Source organism: Megascapheus bottae, chromosome 2, assembly GCF_031878675.1.
Source record: "Megascapheus bottae isolate mThoBot1 chromosome 2, mThoBot2.hap1, whole genome shotgun sequence".
Lineage (NCBI taxonomy): Eukaryota > Metazoa > Chordata > Mammalia > Rodentia > Geomyidae > Megascapheus > Megascapheus bottae.
This window is the reverse complement of record NC_143510.1, coordinates 93,581,424-93,609,305: the sequence shown is the minus strand read 5'-3', so window position 1 is coordinate 93,609,305 and position 27,882 is coordinate 93,581,424. Positions and strand designations below refer to the sequence as shown.

Here is a 27,882-nt window from a genome sequence, read left to right as displayed (position 1 = left end):
CTTTCTCAGGCTCATTTTCTACTTGAAAAAGCTTTGTACAAGAACAGGACTTATTTCCGGTCACCCGTGAAAAGCCCTTCCTGGGGTCTCTGTTCAGTCTTCCCCCCCTCCAATGTGGGAGATGTCATGGGAGACTCAGTCCCAGAGGTCCCAGTCTGCGGAACCCAGGACAAGCCACCACCATGGCTTTTCCACGCTGCTAAGGGCATTACGAGATCGCAAATGCTTCGCAAGTTGAGGGACACTGATTTCCTCACTTTCCCAACTAAGAAAGGCAAGCTGTCTCTGTGAAGCCCAAACACCAGCGTGGGGAGAGGCAGGGGAGGCCTGGGCTCAGGCTGCTCCCCAGCCCCAAAGTCACTCGGCAAAAACGTCAGCCCAAGGGGTCAGGAGGCAGGCTCGGCAGGTCACAGTTGCGCTGGCACAGGAGCCCAGCACCGCTGTTCTGAGGACTGGAAAGGAGGTTTAAAATGTTTTCACATTGGGAATATCTCCAGAAGCTCAGGGACAGTGATTAGGCCCTGAGTTCAAAGCCACAGGACTGGCCAGGATATCTATGTATGAAGACATATATATCTATCTTCAAAACAGTTTGAAAGATCCCTAGGTCCCAACCCCAGGCTCTATGAGCACAGCTGCCCAGTGAAGGTCGTGAGGGGCTGGAGAAAGCAGACCAGACCCACGACCCTGAGGAAGATCTGTCTAAAATTTATTGACACGGTTCTCACAGGACTCACTGTGCACGTGAGCAGTGAGTGGCTCGGGGGGACTCCTGCGACCCTGGAGCTGCCCCTGCCAGGGCACCGGCTACAGGAACCGAATCCCAGCCCCAAACTGGACGCCATCGCATATCCTGAAAAGAGAGAAAGAAGTCAGACACAGGGTCTCATGTCGTGAACCCCTAAACCCCTGTCTACTTCCCCCTGGGTAAACTACGAAAGAGCCTATGGTGACTGAAACCAGCAAGAAAGAAGAGATAAGCAGCCGTGTTGCCCCTCTCTGATGGGACAGGCGGGGAGGAAGGAAGGAAGGAAGGAAGGGAGGAGGAACAACAAGCCACTGGCCTCTGGGTTCAGAGATCCAGCCTGGCCGCTGGCCTGCTCCTGATCAGGAGAGAGGGACAATGCACAGGGTCAGAGGGCACAGCAGGCACAGCACGGTCTGGCGACGGCCGGCTGTCCACTGCAAACCCTGCTGGGGGATGGTGAGCGAGTGCTGGCAGGTGACAGGCTGCTGTGCAGGCGCCTGTGACCTACCCTTGAAGGGCAAAGATGTGAAATCAAAGCTGGCGCTGTCTGCACCACTTAGTGGGGTTGGGGCTGAGTGGTCTGCTTTTATGTCTGCCATCAGGTCAGCAAAAATTGCCTATGCTGACACTGTCACCTTAGATTAATGTCCACAAATAAGCGGAGACAAAAATAACCAAGGTCTTGGGTTACCCAACTCAGAAAGCAAGCGGGCACTGCAGCTACTCTAAAGGAGCCAAGCTACTTTGGCTTGCCACAGGGCCCAGCCCCCCGCCAGACCTGTCCATCTCCCACTGCCCGCCCCCCCAGCTGCTACAGGCCCTGGCCTGGGGAGCAGCATCACAGGCAGCTGAGGTTCTAACGTCTAGGAAAGTGCCTGAGTCACGGCACACAGAGCAGGGGAGTGTGCGAAGGGGACAGCGAAGGGGACAGCGCAGGCCCCAGTGCGGGCCCCCCCCACCATCCGTCTCCCTGCATCCCTGCAGGCTGCCCACGCAGGGTCTCCCAGTGGCACTCAGCAGCTCTGTAGCTCAGGCTCTGGGGTTTAGGGTGGGATTTCCATGCTCGTGCAGGGCTTCCCCCACCCCCGGTTTCCCCCAAAGCAAGGGCTGACTCATGCTGGGTCTCCAGAGACCGAGCTCTGGGAGTGAAGTGACAGCTCCATGAATCACTAAGAGACTGAGCAGCAGACATTTCAGACTCGTCTCCTCTGTGAAGGCCTCAGGGCCTAGTTACAGCGTGCCTGTGCACTGCTGGGGGCGTGGGACAGCTCCTCAGTCCTCCCTGCTCAAAGACACCATCAGGCAGCTCCACAAAATCCCCTTCTCAGGATGAAGCTTCACACCAGGAAAGGGGCACCACACAAGGACAGTGAGTCGCTGCCCAGAGCAAACCTCAGCCCCACCAGCTCAAGCCACCACCCAGCCTGGGGACACAGCATCTCAAAGCAGGCTGCATCCTCCCCAGAGAAGGCACCTGTTAGAAGTAGCCTCTGAAATACGTTTTTCAGATTTAACCTGAAGACAGGCAAGAGGCAGAGGTGTGGCCTCTGGATGAAGGCGCTCAGAGCAGCACCAAAGCAGGGTGCACACTGACACCAGGTGGCCACTGTCAGTACTGCAACCCTGCCTTCCTGCTTGGCTGATGGGGTGGCATGAAGCCCTGTGGGGTGTGTGTATGTGTGGACCCCCTCTTGGAGGAGAATGTGGCAGAACACATCTGCACGCACCTGTCACCCCTCTGCACACCCATGGGGACGCAGTAATTAAGCTCCAGGCGGGCAATGTTGCCCAGCCTGAGGACGATGCCAGCGCCATATGACCAGCGGATGCATTCAGCCAGCTTCTGGAGGTGGGCTTTGGGGCCTTCCCCTGGAAAGAAAGAGGGACACATGAACCAAGGGGTACCTAGCTCCTCAGGGAGCCCTGGACCTCATCAGAGGGGCCCGGCCTCGCTTCGTCTGTAACGCTCAGCTGAGCCTTCTCCTTATTTTGCTCATCCTGTCCCTTGCCCACCAGCGCATGAAAGCCCCGACTGCAGTGTCTTCCTTGGTGGGGCAGGCTGCGGGCGGGGCATGCCCTCCTGTGCCCTGGGTCTAGTGACCCCACACAGGAAACAGCTCAAGCCATGGTTAAGTGGCATGTTTCAGTCATTCAGCCACCTTCCTGTGGGCACTACACTGCTGGCCTAAGCCTTCGTGGTAAGGAAGGCACAGGCCCCAGCTAAGGGTCCATCCCGCCTCCCAGCAGGGGAGTCTCACCATAGTTGAGGTTGCAGAGGTTTCCTGCATTGAGGAAGAAGTGGGTTCGGAAAAGTTCGCCAAAGCCGCCCTGGCCTGGCCGGAAGGGCAGCGGGCTGTACAGGTGCAGGCCGCCGGCCCAGTACGCCTCCCCGCCCAGGTAGTCTCCTGAGGGTGCAGAACACAACAACATGGTCAGTGCCCACGATCCGCAGAGAAAAGCCGAACCCTGTGCCAACCACACACAAAACAGACGCAGCGCGGGGGGGCTCAAGCTCCTCCTCTCCCTCCCCTGGCCTCATTTTAAGTATCTTCTTTCTCCTCTTTCCGGAGGCGGAAGCCAGAGCAGCTCAGGGAAGGATGAGCTTGCATCCACCGGAGCTGCTGGGGTCTATAAATATGCGGATGCCACCTGGCACGGACAGGGTTCTGTGCAATGCCTACGGTGTGGTTTTTGTTCTGTGGGGGTGGGGGAGGGCTCCTGCCCCACCTCCTGAGTAGTGGGATTATGGACCACACGCTGCAGAAGTGCATTGGTTTTGCACTTTCCATACTGAAATACGGACAAGACGTGGCCATCTCTGTGGGTTCCGGGCGCAGGGACGAGGACCAGGGAGAGTCCACGTGGCCTCCATACTCGTCAGCAGTTCGGATCTCCTTGCATTGTTTAGTCACCAGAGCCAGGAAACCCTCCAGCTTCCCAGTGTCTACCCATCCTGCCTGTCTGAGTCCCCTCCTGGGTGACAACTCTGCCTGGGAAAGACCCCTCTGCTTGTCCTCCATCTTCCCCAAGGAACAGGTGCCTTCCCACTCAAAGTCCACTCCAGAAACCGGCCCTCCAGCCTTCCTCACTGTAAGTCTGATCTAAACATGGACCCCCCCCTGGAGAAAACCTCAGAAACACAGAGGAAGTGGAAAAACGAACCTTTTACTTTTCTCCCTTCAGACAGCCAGGAAAGGTGTATATACAAGCTTCAGTGTAACAGATGCCTGAGTTAACACCGGCTACCCCATTCTTTCGGGCTGTCACTCCAGCGGACGTCTGAAACCTCTCACCACTGCCCCGCCCCGCCCACCTGGATGAAGACCGGCCCAGCTCGGCCTGGCTTTCCCTCTGCACATTCCCGAGACTTTACGCTGTCATCCCACAGGAGCACTAGACTCCTGCAGCTATTTTCAACAGTAGTTGGGGTTTTTTGTGCAGATCCTGGGGCTTGCACTGAGGGGCTGGGCACTGTTCCCGAACATTTCTGTACAAGGCTAGTTGTCTATCACTTGAGCCACAACTTCACCTCTGGCTTTTGTAGTAACTGGAAAACAACATCTCACGGACTTTCTTAAAGCCCAGGCTGGCTTTGAACCACAAGCTTCAAATTTCAGCCTTCCAGGTAGTTGGGGTTTCAGGAGCAGCCACCAGCACAGGCTGCAGGGGAGTTTATAAAGCTGGAGAACCTGCCAGAATATTTAGCCAGAGAGGTACCCATGGCAGTAGTTTGTACGGGCAGGTGGCACCTCTAAGGCAGCAGGTGCTGGGGAGGGCCCTGAGGAGGGAGGAGGGAGGGCAGCGGAGGCCCCTTCCCAGACAGCAAGACAACGCCTTGAAGATACTCAGCCCGCATGCCTACCATCCAGACCCACACCCAGAACTTGACATCAAAGACAGACAGACATGAGGGCGGGGTCTAAGGCGCTGCTCTGTAATCATTTCAACAATGTAGCAGACGTCTACACAGCCTGGGATCTGGGTTTAGTCAAGAAAGCAAAGCGGCAGCTACTACAAACCGTCACTAGCTCCCTCTTCCTTTATTGGGGAGAACATTAAACAGGCAGCCCATCTGGAAGCTGGTGGAAGCTTCTACCAGAGTAAATCCACCCTTACCTTGGCCCAGCCCCATGAGATACCAAGCTCACATCTACAGAGACTACACACACCTTTACTGTTCTACTGTAATCACTCAACACCGGAGCAGCCACGTGGAGAAACAACTGTGGCTCCGCTAAGTGGAACCCGAGTCAGTGACGGCCCCCAAAGCACGTGGAGGCTTCCATGCACAGGGCTGAGAAAGTCAGTCTGGAAATGCTACGTACTGTGTGGCTCTGACTCTGACATTTTGGAAAACCACCGACAGTAAAAATATCTATGGTGGAGTCAGGCACCCGTGGCTCACGCCTATAATCCCAACTAATCAGGGACGTCGAGAGCCAAGGACTCAAGTTTGGAACCAGCCTGCACAGAAAAGGGTGTAAGGCTCTTACCTCCAAAATAGCCAGCAAAAAAAAAGAGAGAAACACAGGCCACTGACACCTGCAGGGCATAAAGCATAAAGTGCTTGTTGGCACCTGGGAGGGGAATGGCAGGTTCCTCTATGTGTTTGTCTGTCCTAGGGCTTCAACACAGGGCCTGGGCACCGTTCCTGAGCTTCTTTTGCTCAAAGCTAGCGCTCTACCACTTGAGTCACAGTGCCACGTCCTGCCTTTTCTGTGTTGGTAGTACTGAGGATTGAGCCCAGGGCTTCCTGCCTGCAAGGTGAGCACTCTACTGCCAAGCCCCACGCCCAGCCCCGTGCTCTGAACGTTCTTGCTTAGGTGGACTTCCTCTTTCTAATAAGACTCAACCAACACCACAGACCACAGGCCTGCTGCATGAAGGAAAATAGAAACATTCCTACTGCCATGTAAGCAGCAGAGGCAGCTGGGCAGACCCAGGGCCTCCCCAGGAGAGGCAGCTCCTCAGGCAGGACTGACCTTCGCTATGGGGCCCGATGCTGTGCATGCTGAATCCACGGACGCTGGTGGGTCCTCCAAGGTAAAACCTGTGACAGAACACCACAGTCAGAGCCGCTCACGTCACACACACAGTGCACATCACAAGACTGCAAGTCTTCCCGTGTCTTATCTTCTGTGTTGGTACAGGGGCCTTACATTCTTGCTCAGCTTTTTCTACATGAGGTATTTTTGGTTGGTTGTAGGGCTTGAACTCAGGGCCTGGGCATATCCTTGAGGCTGTTTGTGCTGCAGGCAAGTGCTCTACCACTTGCACCACCGCACTACTTCCAGTTTTGGGAGGCTTACTGGAGATAAGAAATGGCTATCGTCAGATCTGAGCCCACTGAGTGGTTAGGATTAGCAGCAGTGGCTGGGTTTTAACCCTACTTTTTTTCTTTTATCTTTTATGTTACCGGGGATCAAACCCAGGACGCTGCACTTGCTAGGCAAGTGCTTTGCCCCTGAGCTACATCCCAGCCCTTGCTTGGCTTTTCCTAGAGCTGATGCTCTATCTGCCACTTGAGCTTACAGCTCCACTTCCGGATAAAGCTGCTACACTGAAGGTTAAGATTCTCTCAGATTCGTCTTCTCTGGCTGACAACCCTGAGAAGGGAATCACAATCCTCAGATCTCAGCCTCCGAAGTAGCTACAATTACAGGCGTGAGCCACAGCACCCTTATCACTTCTTTAGACAACCTGAGTACGCTGCCTCAACTGCTCTGGCAGGAAGCTGGTGGAACAAGTCGAAGAGAAGTACTGATTCTGCTTGAGGCTCCAGAGGCTTCATTGCCGCTGATGCTGGGCCTGTGGTGACAGAGCATGCTGGCGCAGAAGCCACGGGGAAAGCTGTCTAGCTGATGGAAGCAGAGGGAGGGGATGGTGACAGGATTCAGTCCCCTTTCAAGGCCTACACCCAAGGCGGGAGCGTAGCCTTGGTTGAGTGCTTGCCTAGCATGTACAAAGCCTTGGGTTTGATTCCTTGGTACCACATACATAGAAAAGGCCGGAAGTGCTACTGTGATTCAAGTGGCAGAGTACTAGCCTTGAGCAAAGTGACCAAGGACAGTGCTCAGGCCCTGAGTTCAAGTACCAGGACTAGCCAAAAAAAAAAGCCTACCCAGAGACCAAACTCCTAGCCTAGCTGGGTCCCGTCACATCAGGAAGAACCAGGCATTCAACTTGGGCCTGAGTGGTGGCCCTCTGTGCACTTTTACACCCCGGTGTGACTACAACCACACACACTTGAATTGGGCAGGAAAGTCAGGAGAGGAGCAGCCCTCGTACGCTGTGCCCTCCAGCCATGCCAGCGTGCTGCCCACAGGAAAGTCAGGAAGAGCAGCCCTCATACGCTGTGCCCTCCAGCGCTGCCGGATGTGGCGCAGCGGGTGAGCAGGTCTCCAAGGGCAGCTGGAAAGCTAGGCCAGAACCACTCTCCTGCAGTTCTCCCTTCACTACGATTGCAGGTGTAGCTAAAGTGGTACAGTGTCAGCCTGCCAAGCACAGACCCTGAGTTCAAACTCCAGAGTCACACACAGACGCAAACTAGAAATGCTCAAAATATGGATTAGGGTGAAAAGTTGGGTATGTGCATGTGATGTTACATTATAGGCCATAAAAGGCTACTTTAGAAGCATTACAGCGAAGTGTGGAGTTTATACCTTTAATTCCAGCTATGGAGGAGTCTAAGATCAAAAAGATCAAAGATGGAGACAAGCCCAAGCAAACCAGTTCAAGAGGGCCCGGCAGCAATGGCATACACACACCTACAATCCTAACTGCCTGGGAGGCCGAGGTCGAGGGCTCCCTCCTCCACCCATCCTGAGTGCAGTGGTGCGCACCAATCATCCCAAGCCATGGTTCAGGCGGGCCCCGGAAGCTCAAGAGACTTCACGGAGGAAAGCTATTGCTATGACAGCACACATCTGTAATCCTAGCAATCATGGGAAATCTAAACGTAGGCAGATGGTGAGTAGGCATATATCTGGGCAGAAAGCAAAAACAAGCAGCACAAAAGTAGGCAGGAGGTGTGGCTTAGTGGTAGACTGTCAGACTAGCCAGCCTAAGACATCAACGTCAAACCCTCGTTCTGCAGAAAGAAAACCAGAAAAGGTTCACAAGACCCATCTTAGCCAACAGCTGAGCACTGTGGCATACATCTGTCATCCTAGCTATGCCAAAAAAACCCCCATAGATAAGCAAGGTACACTCAGGAGTTTGGCCTAGTAGCAGAATGCTTGCCGAGCATGCAGAGACCTGGCTTTAATTCCTTGGTACCACATATGTAGAAAAAGCTGGAAGTGGTGCTGTGGCTCAAGTGGTAGAGCTTAGGCCCTGAGTTCAAGCCCCAGGACCATTATTTAAAGAAAAAAACAAAACAAAAAAACAAGATACAGGCTAGATTGGGCATAATACAAGCCTGTCCCTAAAATAACTATAGCAATAATATCCAATATCTACAGCGAACTTAAGAAACTGATCCCCCCCTCCAAACCCAACAAACCAATGGCTAAATGAGCAAGGGAACTAAAGAGAGACTTATCAGAGGAAGAGAAAAAAATAGCAAAAAAACATATGAGAAAATGCTCATCATCCATGGTCATAAAGGAAATGCAAATAAAAACAACCCTAAGATACAACTTTATCCCAATCAGAATGGCCAATATTCTAAATTCAGACAACAACAAATGCTGGTGGGGATGTGGAGAAAGAGGAACCCTACTGTACTGCTGATGGGAATGTAAATAGTACAACCACTATGGAAGGCAGTTTGGAGGTTCCTCAAAATACTAAAAATAGACCTTCCCTATGATTCCACCATACCACTCCTGGGCATCTATTCTGAGCATCACAACCCAGAATATGATAAGGACACCTGCCCAGCCATGTTCATCTCTGCACTATTCACAATAGCTAAGTGATGGAAACCCAGATGCCCCACTACTGATGAATGGATACAATAAATGTGGTACATATATACAATGGAGCTCTACAGAGCCAACACACAAGATAAAATAACAGCATTTTCTGGGAAGCAGATGGAACTAGAGCAAATCATGTTGAATGAGATAAGCCAAGACCAAAGGATATATAGGTATTAGATCCAAACAATACAAGAGCGATGATTCAATACTCAAGTACTCAAGGTCATTAACATGAAATTGGTGATATAAATATATATATATAGACATACATTTATGATGAGATTTATGTTCTATAAACATTAATATATAGATGGATATGTATCTATGACATACAAAGACTCAGCTTAATTTTAATTATGTTCTTAAGTTTATGTGCCAATAATTGCATATAGATTCCCTTCTTGAATACTTGTTTGTTAAATATGACATTTGAGATATGATGTAAAAAATCAGTGTTAATAAAATTTTTTTTTTTTTTTTTTTTTTTTTGCCAGTCTTGGGCTTGAGCTCAGGGCCTGAGCACTGTCCTTGGACTTTCTCAAGGCTAGAGCTCTACCACTTGAGCCTCAGTACCACTTCTGGCTTTTTTCTATGTATGTGGTACCGAGGAATCGAACCCGGGTCTTCATGCATGCTAGGCAAGCACTTTAATCACTAGGCCAAACTCCCGGCCCCATAAAATCTTTTAATAAAAAAAACTACTGCAAAAAAGGGTTGGGGTATGGCTCAAGTTGTAGAGCACCTGACTAGCAAATCAGCAGAGGCCCTAAGTCAAACTCCAGTGTTGCTTAAAAATGTTCATGACTAGAATGATTATATAAATTTTTAAAAATTTCTTAACAAAGACAGAAATTTCTATGTAACAGAGTACCTTAACAGCTTAATATACACGTCTATATACATATATGTAAATGCATACACATATATGCACACATAAAAAGACACATTCACCACAGAGACTAAGATCTAGTTTCAAATGTTAACTCTACTTGTCACAAAGTAACACTGAACTTTTTAACTTGACTTGTAGAATTATAACCCATTTGGTAAACTGATAAATTGTTTTTAAGAAAAGGATTTCACTTTTTAACTTTTTATAAGTATTTCTCTAATTTTGCATGTCCACAGATGTGAACTATGTTTTTCATAATAATAAAAGACCACCACTTAAAGTAACACGATAAATTAACAATGAAAAGCTGGTGCTTCAAGAGGAGCTCAATTGCCCATCTCCTTAAGGAGAAAACCGCTAACACTGCCACCTATATTCACACCATAAGCCCAGATTCTCAGGAGGCTGAGGTCTGAGGATCGTGGTTTGAAGACAGTCGGGGAAGTCCATGAGACTCTAATCAATCCAAGTGGCTCCAAGTGGTAGAGCAATAGCCTTGTGTAAAACAGCTCAGCACCCAGGCTCTGGGTTTAAGCCCCATACAAATAAAAAATTAAGAAAAGAAAGGAAGGAAGGAAGTGGGAGGGAGGGAGGAAGGAAAAGGAAGGAAGGAAGGAAACCCACCAAGATCCATGGGACCACGCGTGTAAAAGCCCCTGGTGGATGGCAAATGGTGGACGGTGGACTCTTACTTACCTGTCGGCAATACTCGAGAGCCTATCACCAATGGGCACCAGCATTCCTCCCCAGAGCGATGCCGAGATCACCTGTGCAAACAGAGGCGACAGCCGCTGCCATCCCACACATCCCCGTTCCCAGGCCAGCCCACCCTGAATGCTATGTGGTTGTGACAAATTCCAAGTGAAGCCAGCCTCAAGTGAGGCAGAGCTCAGGTGACAACCCCTCTGCCCACAGGACACGCTGGGTCTGGTGACGCGGCCCTGCACGAAGCCCGCCATGGTGGGGACGGGAAATACTCGGCCCTTGGGCGGGAGGAAGGCCAGGACTTTGACGCTCCTCCACTTGCACAGACAGACTCTTCTGTGCGCCCCCCCACAGCACTTACCCACCCACCAGACAAACAATGTGGCTTTGGGGTGGGCGCAGGAAGGAGAGCACTATAGCAGGATGCAGATGCAATGGTGGATGTGAAGCAGATGGGGCGGGAATGGAGCTGGGCGGGAGCTGGGAGGTCAAGGGCCACTGGGCAGCGCCTGCACATATAGTGGGAGCGGAAGCCCTGACTTCAGGGACTCACTTTGTAGCCCAGGATGGCCTAGAACTCGCTATCTTTCTGTCCTGGCCTGCCCATGCTGGCTCCTCACGGCTTGTGCTCAGGCACATTACTGGGGTATCTGGCACTGCGGTGGAAAGCACTCAGGCTCTGGTTCAGGAACTACCAGTCCCAAACGGGGCTAGGAGCAGGCAAGCATGAGGGCACGCACACAGACTCTAATGTGGGTGTCCACGCAGGCACAGGGGCCTGGCTCAGTACTCACAGAATCCAGCACGAGCTCCTTGTTGAGCTGGAGCTCAAAGTCTTCTTTGATGAAACTCACGTCCCCTCCGGTATAGCCAGCCAGCTCCTGCACACAAGGGCCACAGCTTAGGGGGGCTTTTCAGAAAGCAACAGAACAGGGGCCGGGAGTTTGGCCTAGTGGGAGAATGCTCGCCCTGGGTTCGATTCCTCAGTACCACATATACAGGAAAAAGCCAGAAGTGGTGCTGTAGCTCAAGTGGCAGAGAGATAGCCTTGAACAAAGTGTCCAAGGACAGTGCCCAGGCCCTGAGTTCAAGCCCCAGGATTGGGAGAAAAAAAAAAAGCAAGCATCAAGCAAAGACCATTCTGTGCCCTAGATGCTGTGTCCCCTGTGCTGGGTGAACAGAAATGGATGATCGAGTGCACAGAACCCCCCCGGGGGGCACAGCAGATGGCAGAGCTCCTAAGGAGCGGATGGCGCCGTGCCTTCTGTGTTTGGGAAGGCCAGCTGCCCTCCCCAGCACAGGACATTACATAGCAATCCCATTTCTGGCTGCTCCTCTGAAACTCAAGATTCAACTCCTGTACAGACTCCTGCAGAAACCAGAAGGTGGCGGACCTCAGGGCAGGACTGAAAGTCTGCTCTAGTCCAAGATAGGGAAAGTGGCCTGCGAGCCACAGAAGAGCACAGGCCTTCGTGAGGACTGTTCCTCCACCAGAAGCATGGGCCCTCTGCCGGCCTGCTCCTTGTCTGCACCCCCCTCTCCTCTTATCACCCCAGGCTCTGTGAAGGCAGAGCAAGAACTATGCCAGGACCAGGGTCCCTGAATGGAGCTGACCATCCTTGCAAGCTTTTCTACAACTTTCTTCTTTTTATTCTGGGGGTGGAACCCAGGGCCATCCATACATGCTACAAAAGCATTCTACCACAGCTACATCTCCAGGCCTTAGGAAAAGCTGAACATTTATACCTATCATGTACCTCAACCGCTAACGCCGCCCAGAGCTGGTCCCCAGCACGAGGCAGTAGAAGGGCTCCCCGCCCCTACCTGGTTGACCTTCAGCAAGGTCCCACATCTCGGGAGGATTGAGGAGTTCCGCGAGTCAATGACCATGGCATGCTGGAAGACATTGGGCAAGGCTGCTGAGGTCACAGGGTGCCCAAGCCAGGTGGTGTGAGCGCGGGCTGCTGGCCCTCCTTTACCCAGCCCCAGCCCCTGGGAGTCCGGGGGAGCTCCCACCCGTCACAGGACTGCCACGTCCCACGTGGAGCCTGGCACTCAGGCCGAAGCCAACTGTCTAATGCTTCTAGAGACTCTGAAGGACACCAACTGCCAGCACCACGGGTGCCACTGGGACAGCGGCGTGAGGCAGCACACAGTGGCACTCCCAGGATGCAGCCAGGCCTTACCGAGAGGGAGGACTTCAGCGAGTGGCCACTCTCCTTGCGCACGGCGAACGACGCTGTCCTGGACAGGCAGCCCAGCTCCCGCCACACGCCCTCCCACTTCACCGTGTGGCACGTACTCCGGAAGGGGAACTGCAGGCACAGGGACAGTGAGATGCCCTCGGGGGAACTACGTAACCAGCTAAGGAGTTTTTCAGGGGATGGAGGGGCAGAGGGGGAAGAGAAGAGCCCTGGCTCTGCCACCATCTCTGCAATTCAGTCTTCCCCATCCACCCAGCCTTGGCCAGTGGGCCCGCGGCCAGCTCTGCAGTCTGTCAGGACCCAAAGACAGGGCCGGGAGCCACGGGCAGCAGGGCCTGGCCCTCCTGACCCATGTGAGTGTGCATTCTGACTTTTCCAGGACTCTGCACTTTACAGTGCTGAGGGACAAGGCAAGAGGGCCTAAGGGAGAAGGCGGGTGCTGGCCACTGCTGGCCCCCAGTATCAGGAGACCTGCTCCCCTGGATCCCCTACTACAGGGCAAGAGCTCACAGCAGGTGTTCAGGAGCCACTGCTCCAGACAAGGAAAGTCTTGCCATGGTAAAGAGAAGCTGGGCCAGCTGTGGGCACAGGAGGGCACCTGACCTGGGAGCACTGGGCCCACGCAGGCATCGGTCTCACACCTCCACTGCACCGGTGGGCCATGGGAGCGAATGCTCACTCCCACCTACTCCCAGCAGCCCAGGCCACGCTGCCATGTCCTGAGGCCACACACGTCAGGGCCTCCCTAGAGCTCTATGGGTTAACACGTCAAGAGCTTCCAGGGCTGTGAGCATCGACCCAGGCCAGGATCTGGGCCACTGTGAGTGTAAGACTCCAGAGACTTCCCTACACAGTGTGTCTCGTGGGAATTGGAAGGAAAAGCGGAAAACAAGAAAGGAGCCAAAACTAAAGTCAAAATAGAGCTATTCTACTATACGTCACACTGAGCCCAGCACAGAATCTACCAGCAATATGCATGCTTCTGCTGGCTACCTCCAGGGATGATGGGTGGCAGCCAGCACAGACAGCTCCAGGGCAACGTGCCAGTGGCCAGCTTGCACATGGCTGCCAGCACCTCCTGGAGCAGAGGTGCCAGCCTCTCTCGCTGCCAAGGGCACTGAGCTTGGAACACTGGCAGGAAGGTACTCACGCTGAGCTCAGCTGACACGCCTCTGTCTGTCTCCCGCAGGGAGCTCCATGGGAACTGACCGGTGACTTTATACAAGTTCACAGAGAAGCTAGGAGACAAGGGGACAAAGCTTAGAGGACAGTACTAAGGCGCACGCATACAAACACAAGATTATGGCCACCAGGGGGCATGTGTGAGCACACACAGCCATTTCAGGGAACTAAGTAAGCCAGGACACCAAGCTCTAGGGGCTGTTTGGCTTCCTACTTTCTCTCAAAGTTCCCAGGCTGAGGTTTGAAGAAGGACAGGCCATAAGAAGTTTCTTTTGTTCCATAGGAAAACTGAAAAGTCACTTTTTCTGCACGTCCTAGGAGATTTGGAAGTTTGAGGCCAAGCACCTAGAATGAGAAAGGAAAAGCAGTAGTCTAAATGGAAGGATGGAACTTTTAGTAGGAACAGAAGACCAAAGAAAGCGCACAGTGTTTACTGAGGCTTGAAGCCATCAGCAGATGCCTTTGCTTTAGACTGTGCCCACATGGGTTCTGGTTAGGACAGGAAACCCCCTGCCCCAAACCTTCTTCAAAACATTCCTCCTGACTCATGTTAATGTTAGCTCCCTATGGCTAACAAACCCCAGGCTGGGTAAAGGACAGACAGCGCAGGATATATGGTGCGTGACCCGTGGCACATGACACATGACCAAGTGCCCACGTGGGCAGACTGGGCAGGCTCCCGCATACCATGCTGCCTTCATTGTTGCCGACCATGGTATTGTAACTTCCTGTCAGCCTCCTCAGCTCGGTTACTTCGAAGGTGACATCCAACCCGTTAGGCAGCGCATCATCACCTGAGGGACAGAAACCGGGCTGGAGCCATGAACAAGCGGAGAGGGCTCACGCCATCACTTCACCCACTCCGGGGACGATGCCGTCTCCTGCGGCTGTGCTACACAAAACCAAACACATATCTTCACCCAAACCCTGTTTCTAGTTTCTCTCTCCCAGTGGCATCAGCATTTGAACTTGGGGCCTCCTGCTTGCTAGGCAGGCACTCTGTACCTCCCAGCCCTTTTTGCTCAGGATATTTCTTTGGGTCTCATGTGTTGGCCCAGGACACTCTGGACCCTGATCTTCTGCACGCCTGCCTCCTGCACAAATGTTATTTATAGGCATGAAATGTCATGCCTGACTTATTTGATGAAATGGCATTTTGTTAATTTTTGTTCTCGTTAGCCTTGAACCTTATCTTCTGGTCTCTGCCTCTCTGGGGGTTAGAGATGTGTGAATTACTATACAGGTCTTGTTTCTAGATTCTATGGTAGGATAGTTCATAAACATTCACCCTTGGATACATGAGCTAGCTTAAGCAAACAGTTGCTAAGAAATTTATTCTCCCACTGGAGAAGTCTTTAACCAGGAATTCATAGAACCATGAAAATTTAGCTCCCCCCGCTTCCCCGCCCCCCAGAATGGTGTGAGCAGTCTAAAGTGAGAGCACTACATCACAAGCAAGGCCTGGAGTGGCACTGCAGAGGCTGTGTACTCAGAGGGATCATGTCCTCTTGCAGGAAGGAGCCTGGCCCTTGCCTGAGGCCCAGGGCATGTGCCAACCCTGCTGGCCATTGGGGCAGAAGTTCACAATGCCCAAGAACTGGCTCTTACAGGCTGAGGGCAGGCTGAAGGCAGAGCCTTGGGGCCATGTTGTTTAATAGATTCATGATAGGTGTATATTAAGAGCAGAATGCACAAAGAATTCCCACAGACCTCACACACCAGACAAGCAAAGCTAAGATGGAAATCTGCTCCATGTGGGCAGCTGCTGGGAGAGAGAAGGCCCAGAGCAGCCACGCCCTCCTTCACTGTCACCCTGAGGGCCCAGGTCAGGCCAGGGTGGAGAGGACAGTGTGATCCCTCCAGGGGAATGGAACCCCATTCTTTCCACGCTTAAGCACACAGCTGCTCTGTGGCCCTGGAGAACCGGTGGAAGGGAGGCATGTACCTTGACACGTATCGATCAAAACATCCACCTGCCTAAAGATCCCGAGCCGCAGCAGCTTCTCCCGGGCCTCGTGAGACTTCCGCATTACCTGCGGGAGGGAAAAAGACGGGGATTTCCCTAAGGTACTGAAGATGGCATGGCCACAGGACCAGGCCAGCCTCTGCCGCTTGGCAGAACCACACGTCACCCCAATCACGCTAAGAATGGAAAGAGCACTCTGAGGCAGCAAAAGCCCCACTCAAACGCAACCACAGCCCTACTCCAGAGTGCCAACCATCAGACATGGAGGGACAAAGGCGAACAAACACAGCAGTGGTACTCACCGGACACTATGAACTATACAGCTGGGCACTAGTGGGTCATGCCTATAATCCTACACACTCAAGAGACTGAGATCTGAGAATCTCGGTTCAAAACCAGTCCAGGCGAGAAAGTCCATGAGACGCTCACCTCCAACTGACCACCAGAAAGCTGGAAGTGGCACTGTGGTTCAAAGTGGTAGAGCTCTAGCCTTGAGCAAAGAAAGAGCTGGGACGACACCGAGGTCCTGAGCTCAAGCCCCATGGCAAACAAAAAAGAAAACAAACTATACACCTTGTGGGTGAGGATGGGAGGAAAAAACTGGGAGAGAGGAAGGAAGGGGTGACTCTGTCCAAAAAGAAGTGTATTCTTCAGCTGATGAACTCTAACCCCTCTGTAGGTCAGCTTTATAAAGATGAACGAAAGTGTCGGCCATGCTACTGGTGCTCGATAGAGCCTACCTGAGTACCAACCACACTAACAGCACTCACAAAGCCTACTCAGGAGTGCCAACCATGCCAATGACACGGAGGCTGTGCAGAATGACTGCACAAAGAGAAAAGGCATCAGAGGTACACACAGAAGCTGCACCCCTGGCGGGAAGGAACCACGAGCACGTGTGTCCTCGGCGTCTTCTGTGAAGTGTGCGCAGCTGCCATGTGCTGCTTTGACTTTGTGATGATTTGAACTCCCTTCAGTGAGCAGCAGTCCTCTCTGAGCTGGGGTTCATCCTTGTTACGGATGCACAGAGGCAGAGGAGCACCCTTCAGGGGAGGAGAGGGAAGAGACAGGCCGATTCCTGCTCACAGGGGAGAAGGTACCGAGCAGGATGGTCACAGCCCTAGGCAGGTCTCCTGCAGGAGGAGGCCACGAGACACTCCACTGGGGCCCCTGCCTCACCTCCCCCACTCCCAGAAGTCAGGGCAGACAAGACAGGTGTGAGGGATGACTGCAGGGCTCAGCCATCAGCAGGGCACCCATGAAGAACAGTGCAGGGGACGGCTGCGCAATCTGGTCTCCATGGAGAAGAGCTGTCTAGGGCCAGCAGTGCATAGCGGCTCAAGGACAGGGGAGAGGGCTCCCCCAGGAAGGGTGAAAACAACACGGGGTGGGGGGGCGGGCAGAGAAGAGGACAGAGGGAACAGAAACCTCAAAGTGGACATGGCAAGAAAGAGTGCCCAGAACAAATGTAAGAAAGAGGTAAAACAGACACAAGTTTAAAAAACAAAGAACAAGAGGGAAGCTGGGAACATGTATTCAAAATAAACCACAAAGCCATTACTTATTTCATGTGCAACAGTTCTTTGCAAATGGACAAGAGACTAAGAATCCAAAGGAAAGCAAAGCACTAGAGAGACCAAGACGGTGGACCTACGCCTGTAAACCCAGCACTCAGGAAGCCGTGGCGGGGAGGATTCCCAGGTCAAGCCCATTCAAAACCAAACAAACATAGCGCATGCGGGTGGAGGAGAATGGCCAAATAAGCAGGGGGAAAAGTGCTTGTTTTCACTCATCACTAAATAAATGCAGGTTGTAACAAACAGCATTTTAAAAATATTTTTTGGTGGGTCATGGGGCTTGAACTCGGCCTGGGCGCTGTCCCTGAGCTCTTCAGCTCAAGGCTACCACCCTACCCTTGAGCCACAGCCCCACTTCCCGTTTTCTGGAGGTTAATTAGAAGAATCTCAGGTCCTTTTGTGCCCAGGCTGGCTTTCAGCCTTGATCCTCAGATCTCAACCTTCTGAGTAGCTAGGATGACAGGCGTGAGCCACTGCGCCTGGCTAGAAACAGCATTTTTTACCTAACAGGTTGGCCAGACCTTAACAAGCATCATATCCCCGATTCCAGGGTAGATGTAGACCCTCTGGAGAGCAACACGCCAAGCAGACAGTGCATGCTCCTCCTGGTAAACCTACTTAGAAACTGCCTTGGTCTTTAAAAACACGGGAAGGACAATGGGCTGTCATCCTAGCTACTAAGAAGGCTGAGATCTGAGGATCTCAATTCAAAGCTGGCCCAGGCACAAAAGACTGTGAGACTCTCATTTCCAACTAACCACCAGAAAACCAGAGGTGGTGCTGTGGCTCAAGGGGCAGGGCGGTAGCCTTGAGCTAAAGAGCTCGGGGACAGCGCCCAGGCCCAGAGTCCAAGCCCCACAGTGACCAAAAAAAAAAAAAGTTTATTTCAAAAGCACAGGAAGGTTTTGGGTGGGGTGGTCCTATAGTCCTGAACACTGTGGTAAAGCCAATGAGAGAAGGAGGGAAGGGGTTGGTGGACCTGGTCACAGAGACACTTTGGGTGACTTTCTCCAGCAGGCCAGGGTGGTCACAAAGACAGGACGAGAGGGGACCCCAGACAAGGGAAAGAGCATGCAGCAGAGCATGGTCCAGGGGGGACACTGATTCCAGGGGGGACACTGATTCCAGGGGCTCTGACTCTGGGGGATTACAGTGCACAGGATCTGGGGGAGGGGGAAGGGGCTAGATGTGGGAGGCACCCAGAACCCAGCGACCCTCTGGGGTAGTCTGGAGGTGGGTGCTCGAGCCTTGTAGAAGCTGAAGTTACAATAGGAAAGAATGCCAAACAGCACTGACTTACCTCAATGAGGTTTTTAGCCTTAAAAACCTCCCCGATTTCACAAATGATGATGTCATCTTTTGTCCTTCCAAGTCCATCAAAGTGAACATGCTGAACCACCACCTGCAGGGACAAGGACACACAGACTGCGAGTAAGAGCAGGCCAGCTCCAGGCATCACGGCTTGAAGTGACTGATGTGCTTAAAGGGACTGGCCAGCTGGTTTTCAGCTGTGATAATCTATACTTCTTGTTCACAGACTTTATTCTCTCTCTTTTTTTTTTTTTTTTTTGCCAGTCCTGGGCTTGAGCTCAGGGCCTGAGCACTGTCCTTGGGTTTTCTCAAGGCTAGAGCTCTACCGCTTGAGGCTCAGCACCACTTCTAGCTTTTTTCTATGTCTGTGGTACCAGGGAATCAAACCCAGGTCTTCATGCATGCTAGGCAAGCACTCTACCACTAGGCCAAACTCTCGGCCCTCACAGACTTAATTCTTATTTTTCACCTTTTCAAAACTGATCTGTCCTGCTTATGTACTAGACACTGTTTCTTCAGCCAGCCAAACCAGGACCATGCCAGCCTGAGACCCAGACAGAAAGGCTTGAAGGCCTCCAGGCTGCCCACAGCCCCACAAGCCGGTCTTTGTCCACTCCTCACTCCACACGCTATGTCCTGCCACAGACCCCACAAGATCACACCAGAGTACTCGGCTCTCTACAGCAAACTATAAGCCAGAAAGCTAAAAAAAAGTTAGGAAAAAGCTGCAGGAAAAAGTCTGAGGTCTTTTTCTCAAAGAATAGGATGTATAAGCATGACTTGAGTGAGTCTTTTAAGTACATTTTTAAAATACAATGAACACACTCTAAACCATCCACATGATCACCCAGGAAAAGAAAAAAAAACCTGTTGGGCCGGGAGTTTGGCCTAGTGGTTAAAGTGCTTGCCTAGCATGCATGAAGACCCGGGTTCGATTCCTCGCTACCACATACATAGAAAAAAAGCTGGAAGTGGTGCTGAGGCTCAAGTGGTAGAGCTCTAACCTTGAGAAAGTCCAAGGACAGGGCTCAGGCCCTGAGCTCAAGCCCAGGACTGGCAAAAAAAAAAAAAAAAAAAAAAAAAAAAAAAAAAGTCTAGTCACATAAAATGCATACATAGGCTGTAGCACCAGGCTTTCAACAGGAAACTTACATCTTTGTTTTCCAGAATTTCCTGCTTAGCTTCAGGTTCCATTTCAACAAATTGGGCTTCATCTCCCAATGCTCCAAAATCAAGCCCATTTGGCGGGAGGGGCTCCAGACTCTGAAAGAAGAAGGTGAACTTTTAATAAACTAGGAACAAAACAAGCCTTGGACTTCTGCCCTTAACCAGATGATTCCTCTTTCACTGAACAGGGCGGATCGCATGGATGGCTGGTGCAGGGGAGGGGCCAACCTGTCTGTGGGTGCTTCTAGAGTGTGATCTCTAAAGAACAACCAAAAAGCCAGAAGTGGAGCTGTAGCTCAGGCAGTAAAGTGCTAACCTTGAGTAAAAACACTTAGGGATCAAAGGCCCAGGCCCAGGCAACAGAAAATTAACAGAAAGTTTCTCTGCAAAGCCAATTTGCCAAAGACTGGGGCTGTACCCAATCAAATATCTATACCTGTGGCCTACAGAAAGGAAAAGGAATTTAAAAGCAAAAGACCACAGAGACACCTGTCAGGGAAAAGAGAAATATACCAAAACTGCTCTGCCCTGTAGGCGAAACAAAATCTGCATCCTGCTTAGCATGGCTGGGCTGACAGCTACATTCACTGAAGAAAGACTCCTGAGACTAGGACATACAGGAGGACTATCTAAAGCTCCTGCTCCTTTAAAATTGTAAAACTCTTCCTGGAAGGGCAAAGGTAGAAAAAACTAAATACATATCTGGAAAACAAACAAACTCCTGAAGGTTACTGTTGGGAGCCAGGGTGGAATCAAACTGTACTTTGATTTGCATCAGATAATTGCTTCATTGAGCTTTGAGTGGGCCTCACCCAACTTAGACCCAGAACCACTGTCTAATGATTAGGAGCTACTAGATGACACAAACCTGTGCATCCACACAGCTGAAGAAGTGTAAAAGCTATTAGAACACTGGGGAGCAGAAAACATTTAAATTTTATTTAAAATAAAGCCAGGGGTTGGGAGTTTGGCTTAGTGGCAGAGTGCTTGCCTAGCATGCACAAAGACCTGGGTTCGATTCCTCGGAACCACATATATAGAAAAAAGCTGGAAATGGTGCTGTGGCTCAAGTGGTAGAGCTCTAGCTTTGAGAAAAGTCCAAGGACAGTGCTCAAGCCCTGAGTTCAAACCCCACAACTAGCTAAATGAATGAATGAATGAATGAATGAATGCCAGGCATCTATGGCTCACACTTGTTCTAGCTACTCAGGAGGCTGAGCTCTGAGGACTGCAGTTCAAAGCCAACCTGGGCACAAATCTGTGAGACTCATTAACCCCAGAAAACCAGAAGTGGTGCTGTGGCTCAAGTGGTACAGCACTAGCCTTGAACTGAAGAGCTCAGGGACAATGTCCTGGCCCAGAGTTCAAGCCCCACAACTGTTCAATAAACAATCAAATTCTCACTAAAACTTAATAAAATAGAAGTGACTCAAGTAGTAGAGTGCCAGCCTTGAGCAGACAAACCAAGTAAGACCTCCAGGCCCTGCGTTCATGTCCCAGTACCAAAATAAAATAAAAAATAATAAGCACTACATAAATTTGCATGCGTAACTGTGGCTTGGGTGGCAGACAAGAATAGTAGAAGTTAAGCCCAGCTCTGGAAGCTGGGTTGCTAGCCTTATGCTGAGTTCTTCAGGACTTTAAACAGGCAGAATGAAAACTCCTTACAGAACAGATGGAAGGACTGGAAACTGCTGAAAACTTCTGAGTCAGGTGAGTAAAACAGCACGCACGGTAGTTCAGTAGTTTGGATATTGGTGCTCAAACTCTAAAATTCCGTTTTAGGACACGCTGGGGTTCTGTGTGACCTTGGACAAATAACCTCTCATTTTCTGGCCCTCAAAAAAAATTACCAAAAAAAAAAAAAAAAGGTCAGGAACAGGGCCTAGGGGCAGAGTGCATGAAGCACTAGCATGCAGGAAGCCCTGGGTTCGATTCCTCGGTCCCGCACACACAGACAAAGCAGGACGTGGTGCGGTGGCTCAGGTGGCCAAGCGCTAGCAGAAAGCATCCGCCGACAGTGTCCAGGCCTGGAGAAAACCACCGCACGGAGGAAGGTGGTGGATGTGGACGGAGTCCAGCGCTGGGCCCAACAGCCAAAACGATCCCGTCCCCAAGCAGAAACGGGAGGACGGGGACTGGGAGCCCAGGGGCCCCGCTGCGGCCCTGGCCGGCCCCGCCGCGCCCTGAGCGCGGGTGACGGGCGTCCTCGGGCCTCCGCCCCGCCCCGCCCCGCCCCGGCTCACCCGGACGGCTCCCCATGCTACCGAAGGAGCTGCCCAATCCCAGAAGCGCGAATGGAGGCCGCCCGCGGTCTTTTACGCCCGGGTCGTCCCGCCTCCCTGTGGCCGGGACTGGGGCGGCACCGCGGTCCCCGCGCTGGGACCCGGCAGGCCGGCGCTCCGGCTCCCGGCCCGGCGGCCTCCCCGCGGCTCCGCGGTCCCCGGGCGGCTGGGTCTCAGCGCCGGCGGGGCCGGCGGGGAACGGAAGTTCGAGAGCCTCTTCGGGGACACGGCTGGCCGAGCGACCTTGGGGACGCTCCGCGGGCGCCCGTGACCCCACTGGGCCCCGACCCCCGTGGACGTCGGTTTCCTGCCCGCACTTCCGGCTCCCCGCTGGCCGGAGGCAACGCCTCGGGCGTCCTCCCGCGCCCGCCCGCCCGCCCGCCCGCCCGGCCCGCGGGCGCAGGACGTCTCACCCGGGCGTGCACAGTGCCCATGGCGCTCCCTCCAGCCGCTGCCCGGCCTCACGGGGCCTCCGCGCGTCCGCGGGGGCGGAGCTGCGGAACGGGGCGACTCCCGCAAGGTCCCGGATGGCACGCGCCGGGGGTGGCCGTGATGCCCCGCCCATTCCCCGCCCCTCGGCGCACGACGTCTTCGCTCATTGGTTCGCGTGGGTCTTGGACCCGGAAGTTCACACAGACACCCGGGAGACGGGTGCTGCGCAGGCGCAGACCGTCCAGCGAAGCCGGGGACGCTGCTGGCGCCGGGAGGGCGCGTCGGTGCGGCCGGGCCCGCGTCGGCGTGCGGGGACCCCGGAAAAGGCGGCGTCCCAGGCAAGGCACCTGCGATTAGTGCAGGGAAAGCAGCCAGAGGGCGGCAGCGGGAAGAGGACGGCGCCCCGGCCTGCCCTTCGCCCGGGCCCCTGGACGGAGCAGCTTCAGCACAGGCTCCCCACTGTCCCCCTTAAGGGGTGGGGGGGGACAGAAGGTGGCACATGTCTCCCCCCACCCTGCCTAGGCCCCGGGCTTTGGCTCCCCTTCCGTGTTTCTCTCCACAGCCACACTGCCGGGCAGAGCCCCACAGCTTCCCCCACAGCCTAGGAGTCCCCTCCCCTCCCTCCCCCATCTCCCTCCCCTTCCTCCTCCCCCTCCCCTCCCCCTTCCCCCTCCCCAGCAGACCCACGTTACACAGCCCCTGTAATGAAACTTGAACGCCTCCCTCCCCCCGAGTGTAACTCACAGGTGCTCGGAAGTCAAGCCCCAGTATGGCCAAAAGGCAAAATGAACATTCCTAGCCGGGCATGAGGACTCACACCTTGTAACACCAGCTCCCAAGAGGCTGGGGCAGGAAGATCAGGGTTCAAGGCCAGCCTGAGGTCTACAGAATGAAGCCTACTCCCACAACTCCCACAAAAACCTTGGGGTTGTGATTTGAGGGCCTAGCAAGTGTGAGGCCCCGAGTTCAACCCCTGTATGGCAAGAGGGAGTGTGTCAAGCCAAATATTTGAGAGCATTTGTGTGTGACTAGGAGAGTCATATGAGAACACAAAGGCACGCACAGGGGTCAAGAGTGTAGCCTAGTGGTAGAGTGCTTGCCTAGCACGCACAGAGCCCTGGTTTCAATTCCTCGGGACCACTTACTCAGAAAAAGCCGGAAGTGGTGCTGTGGCTCAAGTGGCAGGGCGCTAGCCTTGAGCAATAAGTGTCCAAGGACAGTGCCCAGGCCGAGTTCAGGCCCCAGAACTGGCAAAAAAAAAAAAAAAAAAGTCACACACAAACTATGGCTTGGTCTCGCGGTTAGAATGCATAGTAACATGTTAAAGGGTCTGAAAAGCCCTGCAGTGTGTCTGTCTGTTTAACCCACTATTCTCCCTGAATCCATTGGGTCACAAAGACTTAACGTTTGTTTTGTTACTTGCTGAGAGGCGGCATAATTGCATGCAGGTGAAGGTTTGTGAAGTTTCCCTCTAAAAATCGGGACTCTTCACTTAGGGATCTTGACCTCAATCACAGAATAAGAATTTCTGGCCAAGTCATCACAATAAGAAAATTTGGCAGAGCTTTATTGTGTATGTAAGTGAGCAGGCAAGCAGACAAGCAGAAAGGAGGAGACATTCTAACAGTGAGGGTATTCCCAAAGGGAGAGAAACACAGCTCTTTGATTGTCAGGGGTAGGTATGTATGTATTTATTCATTTACTTTTGCCAGTCCTGGGCTTGAACTCAGGGCCTGAGCACTGTCCTTGAGTTTTCTCCAGGCTACAGCTCTTGAGCCATAGCACACTTCTGGCTTTTTTTCTATGTATGTGGTACTGAGGAATAAAACCTGGGTCTTCATGCATGCTAGGCAAGCACTCTACCACTAGGCCACCCTCCTAGCCCTGTCAGGGGTATTTATGTGGTAAAGGCAGTTTATCTTTGCTCTCAGTCACTCTTGGTGTTTTACACTTTCTAAGTTTCTGTCTCTTGTTTACCATTCTGGTTGTCTTAATTTTGGGGCAGCATTTGTCTCTGGAAGCCATGCATCCTAAAAACAAATGTTAATTCTTGTGGTGAGAAAGGCATCTCTCAGGAAGGAATGTATCCTGTTATCTTGGAAGCAAAGATGGCACATCTGTGTTTCTAAAACCGTTTCTGAGTTGCCTTCACCGGCCTCATTTTCCTCTAAAACGACATTGATCAGGCCTAGTAATAGAGTGCTTGCCTAGCATGCAGGAAGACCTAGGTTTGATTGCTCAGTACCACATACACAGAAAAGGCCAAAAGTGTCACTGTGGTTCAAGTAGTAGGGTGCTAGCCTGGAGAAAGCTCAATGACAGTGCCCAGCTTCTGAGTTTTAGCCCCAGGACCAGCAAAAAAAAAAGACATTGGTCCCTTAGTGCTTCGAATTTCTGGCAGCCATGTACTAAGCCTTGTTTATCCTAGTCTGTCCGGCCTCATTTTCCATCCCTTAATCTTAAAGGAAGTAGCTGAGTGAATGTCCTGTTTTGCTTTGTCTTGTTTTCTCTACGGTACCCTGTACCCTGCCTCAGTATGAGTGCTACACCCAGTACTCCCATGCGCCCTTGTGGCCAAAAGGTGGAATTGCATCTCCCTGCCCCCAGAGGTAACTTGCCTTGGTCCACACCTTGAGTTGCCTATGCGGTGTGGCTTAGGAAGGCAGCATCTGGGGGTGGGTCTGGAGCTCAGATGGGCCTTGGCAGCAACAAGAAGTCTGCAGAGGAGGTGGGGTGAAAGGACAGGGCCTAGCCCTGAGAGCTGAGGGCTAGGGACAAGGCCAGACTCCAGAGAAGTGGACAGCTGGAGAGGGGGTGAGGGGCGCTTCCCAAACCCCCCTCCCTCATTCCTGTTTCAAGGGATCTGGAGCAGGTGGGCCTGACCCCATCAGAGCCAGAGACACAGTCTTGGGAGTCAGGGTGGGGGGCCCTCCCAGGGCACAGGTGGGGCTGGGCACGCTGGGGACTGCAGTGCCTTGTGGGTGGTGGGGATGGAGGGGCCACCTGTCCAGGAGGGTGGAGGGAGAGGAGAGTCTGGGGGCCTGAGGAGGCCTAGTGACCCCAGGGAGGGTCTGAAATGTAGAGCTCAGGAAAGGGCCCTGGACAGAGGAGAGCCAGGAGACCCCAGGCCAGAGGGAGACGGTGATAAAGGCCATAGCTGGGAGAGGAGGAGAAGGCAGGCAAGCATCACAGCTTAAGAACCACATGTAATATGCACTGTTTTCTGATGGTAAAAGAAACTCATGTGGGTGCTCTAGAAATGCAGAAGCTGCACACAGGCATCCTGACAGCTGCCGTACACATCGGGGTGTGGTCCCCTCTGCACTTTCCCCCCCCCCACACACACACACACGCATGCTTGTAAGGAGCCTTGGGTTCAAATTGTGCACTGTAAACCCAACAGAGGCCATGGCTCGGATACTAACCAGGCCACCCTGCTGGCTGCCTGGGAACAGATGCCCATGTATGGGCAGCCAGCTAGCAGTGCAGAGGATTGAAGGCTGTTTTCATCTGCTAATGAGAAACTTCTGGCTGGTAGAGCAGCTCCCTGCCTAGCTAACAATGGCACTTTCCTGTGTGTGTTGGGAGGGGCGGGGGGTGGGTCCTAGGGTTTGAACTCAGGACTCTATGCTTGCTATGCAGCTGCTGAACTGCTAAGCTATGCCTCCAGCTACCTTCCTATTCTAAACTTGGTTCACATCTTAAAAAATAAAAGGAACACAATAGGGTCTGGGGGTGTGACTCAAGCGGTAGAGCACCTGCCTAGTAAGTATGAGGTCTTGTGATGAAACCCCAGTATTGCCAGGAGGAGGAGCCTGAAGTGGTAGTGGTAGTGGTGGTGGTGGTGGTGGTGGAGGAGGAGCAGGAGGAGGAGGAGGAGGAAGAGGAAGAGGAGGAGGAAGAGGAGGAAGAGGAGGAGGAAGAGGAGGAGGAAGAGGAGGAGGAAGAGGAGGATACAGATATATACATTAGTTGTAAATTTTTGTTGTTGTTGATCATGGGACTTGAACTCTGGGCCTGGATGTTGTCCCTGAGCTCTTCAACTCAAGGCTACCGCCCTACCCCCTTGAGCCACAGGGCTAGGATTACAATCATGAGCCACTCGCACCCAGCTGCACGATGGATTTTTTTAGACACCCCAGCACCAAGCAGGTTGTGTCTCCAGCACTTGGGAACTGGGAAGAAGCAAGGTGAGAAAGGAAGGCAACAAGGTGTGCGCAAGTGAGTCAAGTTCAAGGACAGCAGGGGAGGTGGAACCTTTCCCCGGGTTTGGTGCCTGCTCAGGGGCCATGGAATCTGCCCCCGTGACGGTTTTGTTCTATTAAACATGTCACCAATTTTCAGAATATATGTCAGCACACACTCCCATACATGTTTACGTAAAACACTTTAGGAGATAATTAAGCTCGTTCCAACAGGTGCTGTCAGACATAGTGAAGGCGATTCTCGATACCACCTGGGAGGCGGGGCCCTTCTGGGGGACAGTGATCACCCCCTCCTCCCTGTACTGCCCACTTCCTGCAGGAGTTGGCACATGTTGCCCAGCCATAAGGCCCTGTCCAGTGTCACCTTGGACCCCCAGCCCTCCTCGGCCCCCCTCAGTCTCCCCCTCCATTACCAGGCTGTGGAACAGAGCTGGCAACACAGCTTGGGTACCCGGCTCCCAGCCTCCATTCCCCAGCCAGTGTAGCTAACTGGCATTTAAATATTAGAAAGTGCTCTGCTGTCCCCAAAGAGGCTTTCCAACTGTCCACAAATCAGTGGTCTCCACTTTCCCTAATCCAGTGGATGGCCTGGGGCCCTGGGTTTCCAGGGAGACACGGGGTAGGCGGAGAAGCTGAGAGGCTCAGGGGCTCAACCAGCCCCCCAGAGGCTTCCCAGGAGAGGAAACACTCCCAGCTGAAACAGCAGGAGGGCGAGTGCCTCCCCCCTGGCGGAGCGGTCCCGGTCCCCGGCCGGCCATGGGGAGCCAGGAGGCCTCTGCGGGCCTGTTGGGACCTCCACGTGCCAGCACACGCCTGAGGCTGCTTCTACCGGGGAGCACTGTCGCCTGCCAGTCCGTGCTCGGATCCATGCCGGGGACTGTGCTGGCCACTCCTTGGCACTGGGGATCTGGAACAACGAAGGAAGTGAGCAGGGTGGCCCTTCCCGCAGCCCCTCACCACAGACCCCCTGGGGTGACCCAGGAGGAGGGGTGGCCTTTCAACCACAGACTTCTGCCTCCCGTCGTTGCCTAGCCTGTGGCCTCTGCCCCGTTACAGGCATCCCACTACCCACCAGGCCCTCTGTGGGTGGTCTGTCTTCAGTTCCTGGATCACCACTCTCTCCCCACCCTGCTTTTCAACCCTCTCCAAGTCTACCAATAGCAACCACAGCTCCAGACCACCTCTCCCTACCCCCCTGGCCAGTGGCTCCCAAGACTGTTACAGGACTGGACAGGGATAGAAATTGCCCTGAGAACAGATGAGGAAACTGAAGCCTGACATCG

The 27,882-nt window shown here is 53.0% G+C and overlaps 1 protein-coding gene across 1 annotated transcript; it reads right to left on the bottom strand.

Moving 5' to 3' along the window:
• Positions 1 to 692: 692 nt before the first annotated feature.
• Samm50 (SAMM50 sorting and assembly machinery component) lies at positions 693 to 22,493 on the bottom strand. Its single transcript, XM_090328866.1, has 15 exons — positions 22,376 to 22,493; positions 19,663 to 19,773; positions 18,500 to 18,601; positions 15,602 to 15,689; positions 14,344 to 14,450; positions 13,871 to 14,001; positions 13,625 to 13,712; positions 12,457 to 12,585; positions 12,095 to 12,166; positions 11,065 to 11,151; positions 10,262 to 10,332; positions 5,731 to 5,798; positions 3,007 to 3,153; positions 2,476 to 2,617; positions 693 to 853 (listed from the first exon to the last, which is right to left on the bottom strand). Exons 1-15 carry the CDS (start codon positions 22,394 to 22,396, stop codon positions 808 to 810), a joined length of 1,410 nt encoding a protein of 469 aa, XP_090184992.1. The 5' UTR covers positions 22,397 to 22,493; the 3' UTR covers positions 693 to 807.
• Positions 22,494 to 27,882: the final 5,389 nt, after the last annotated feature.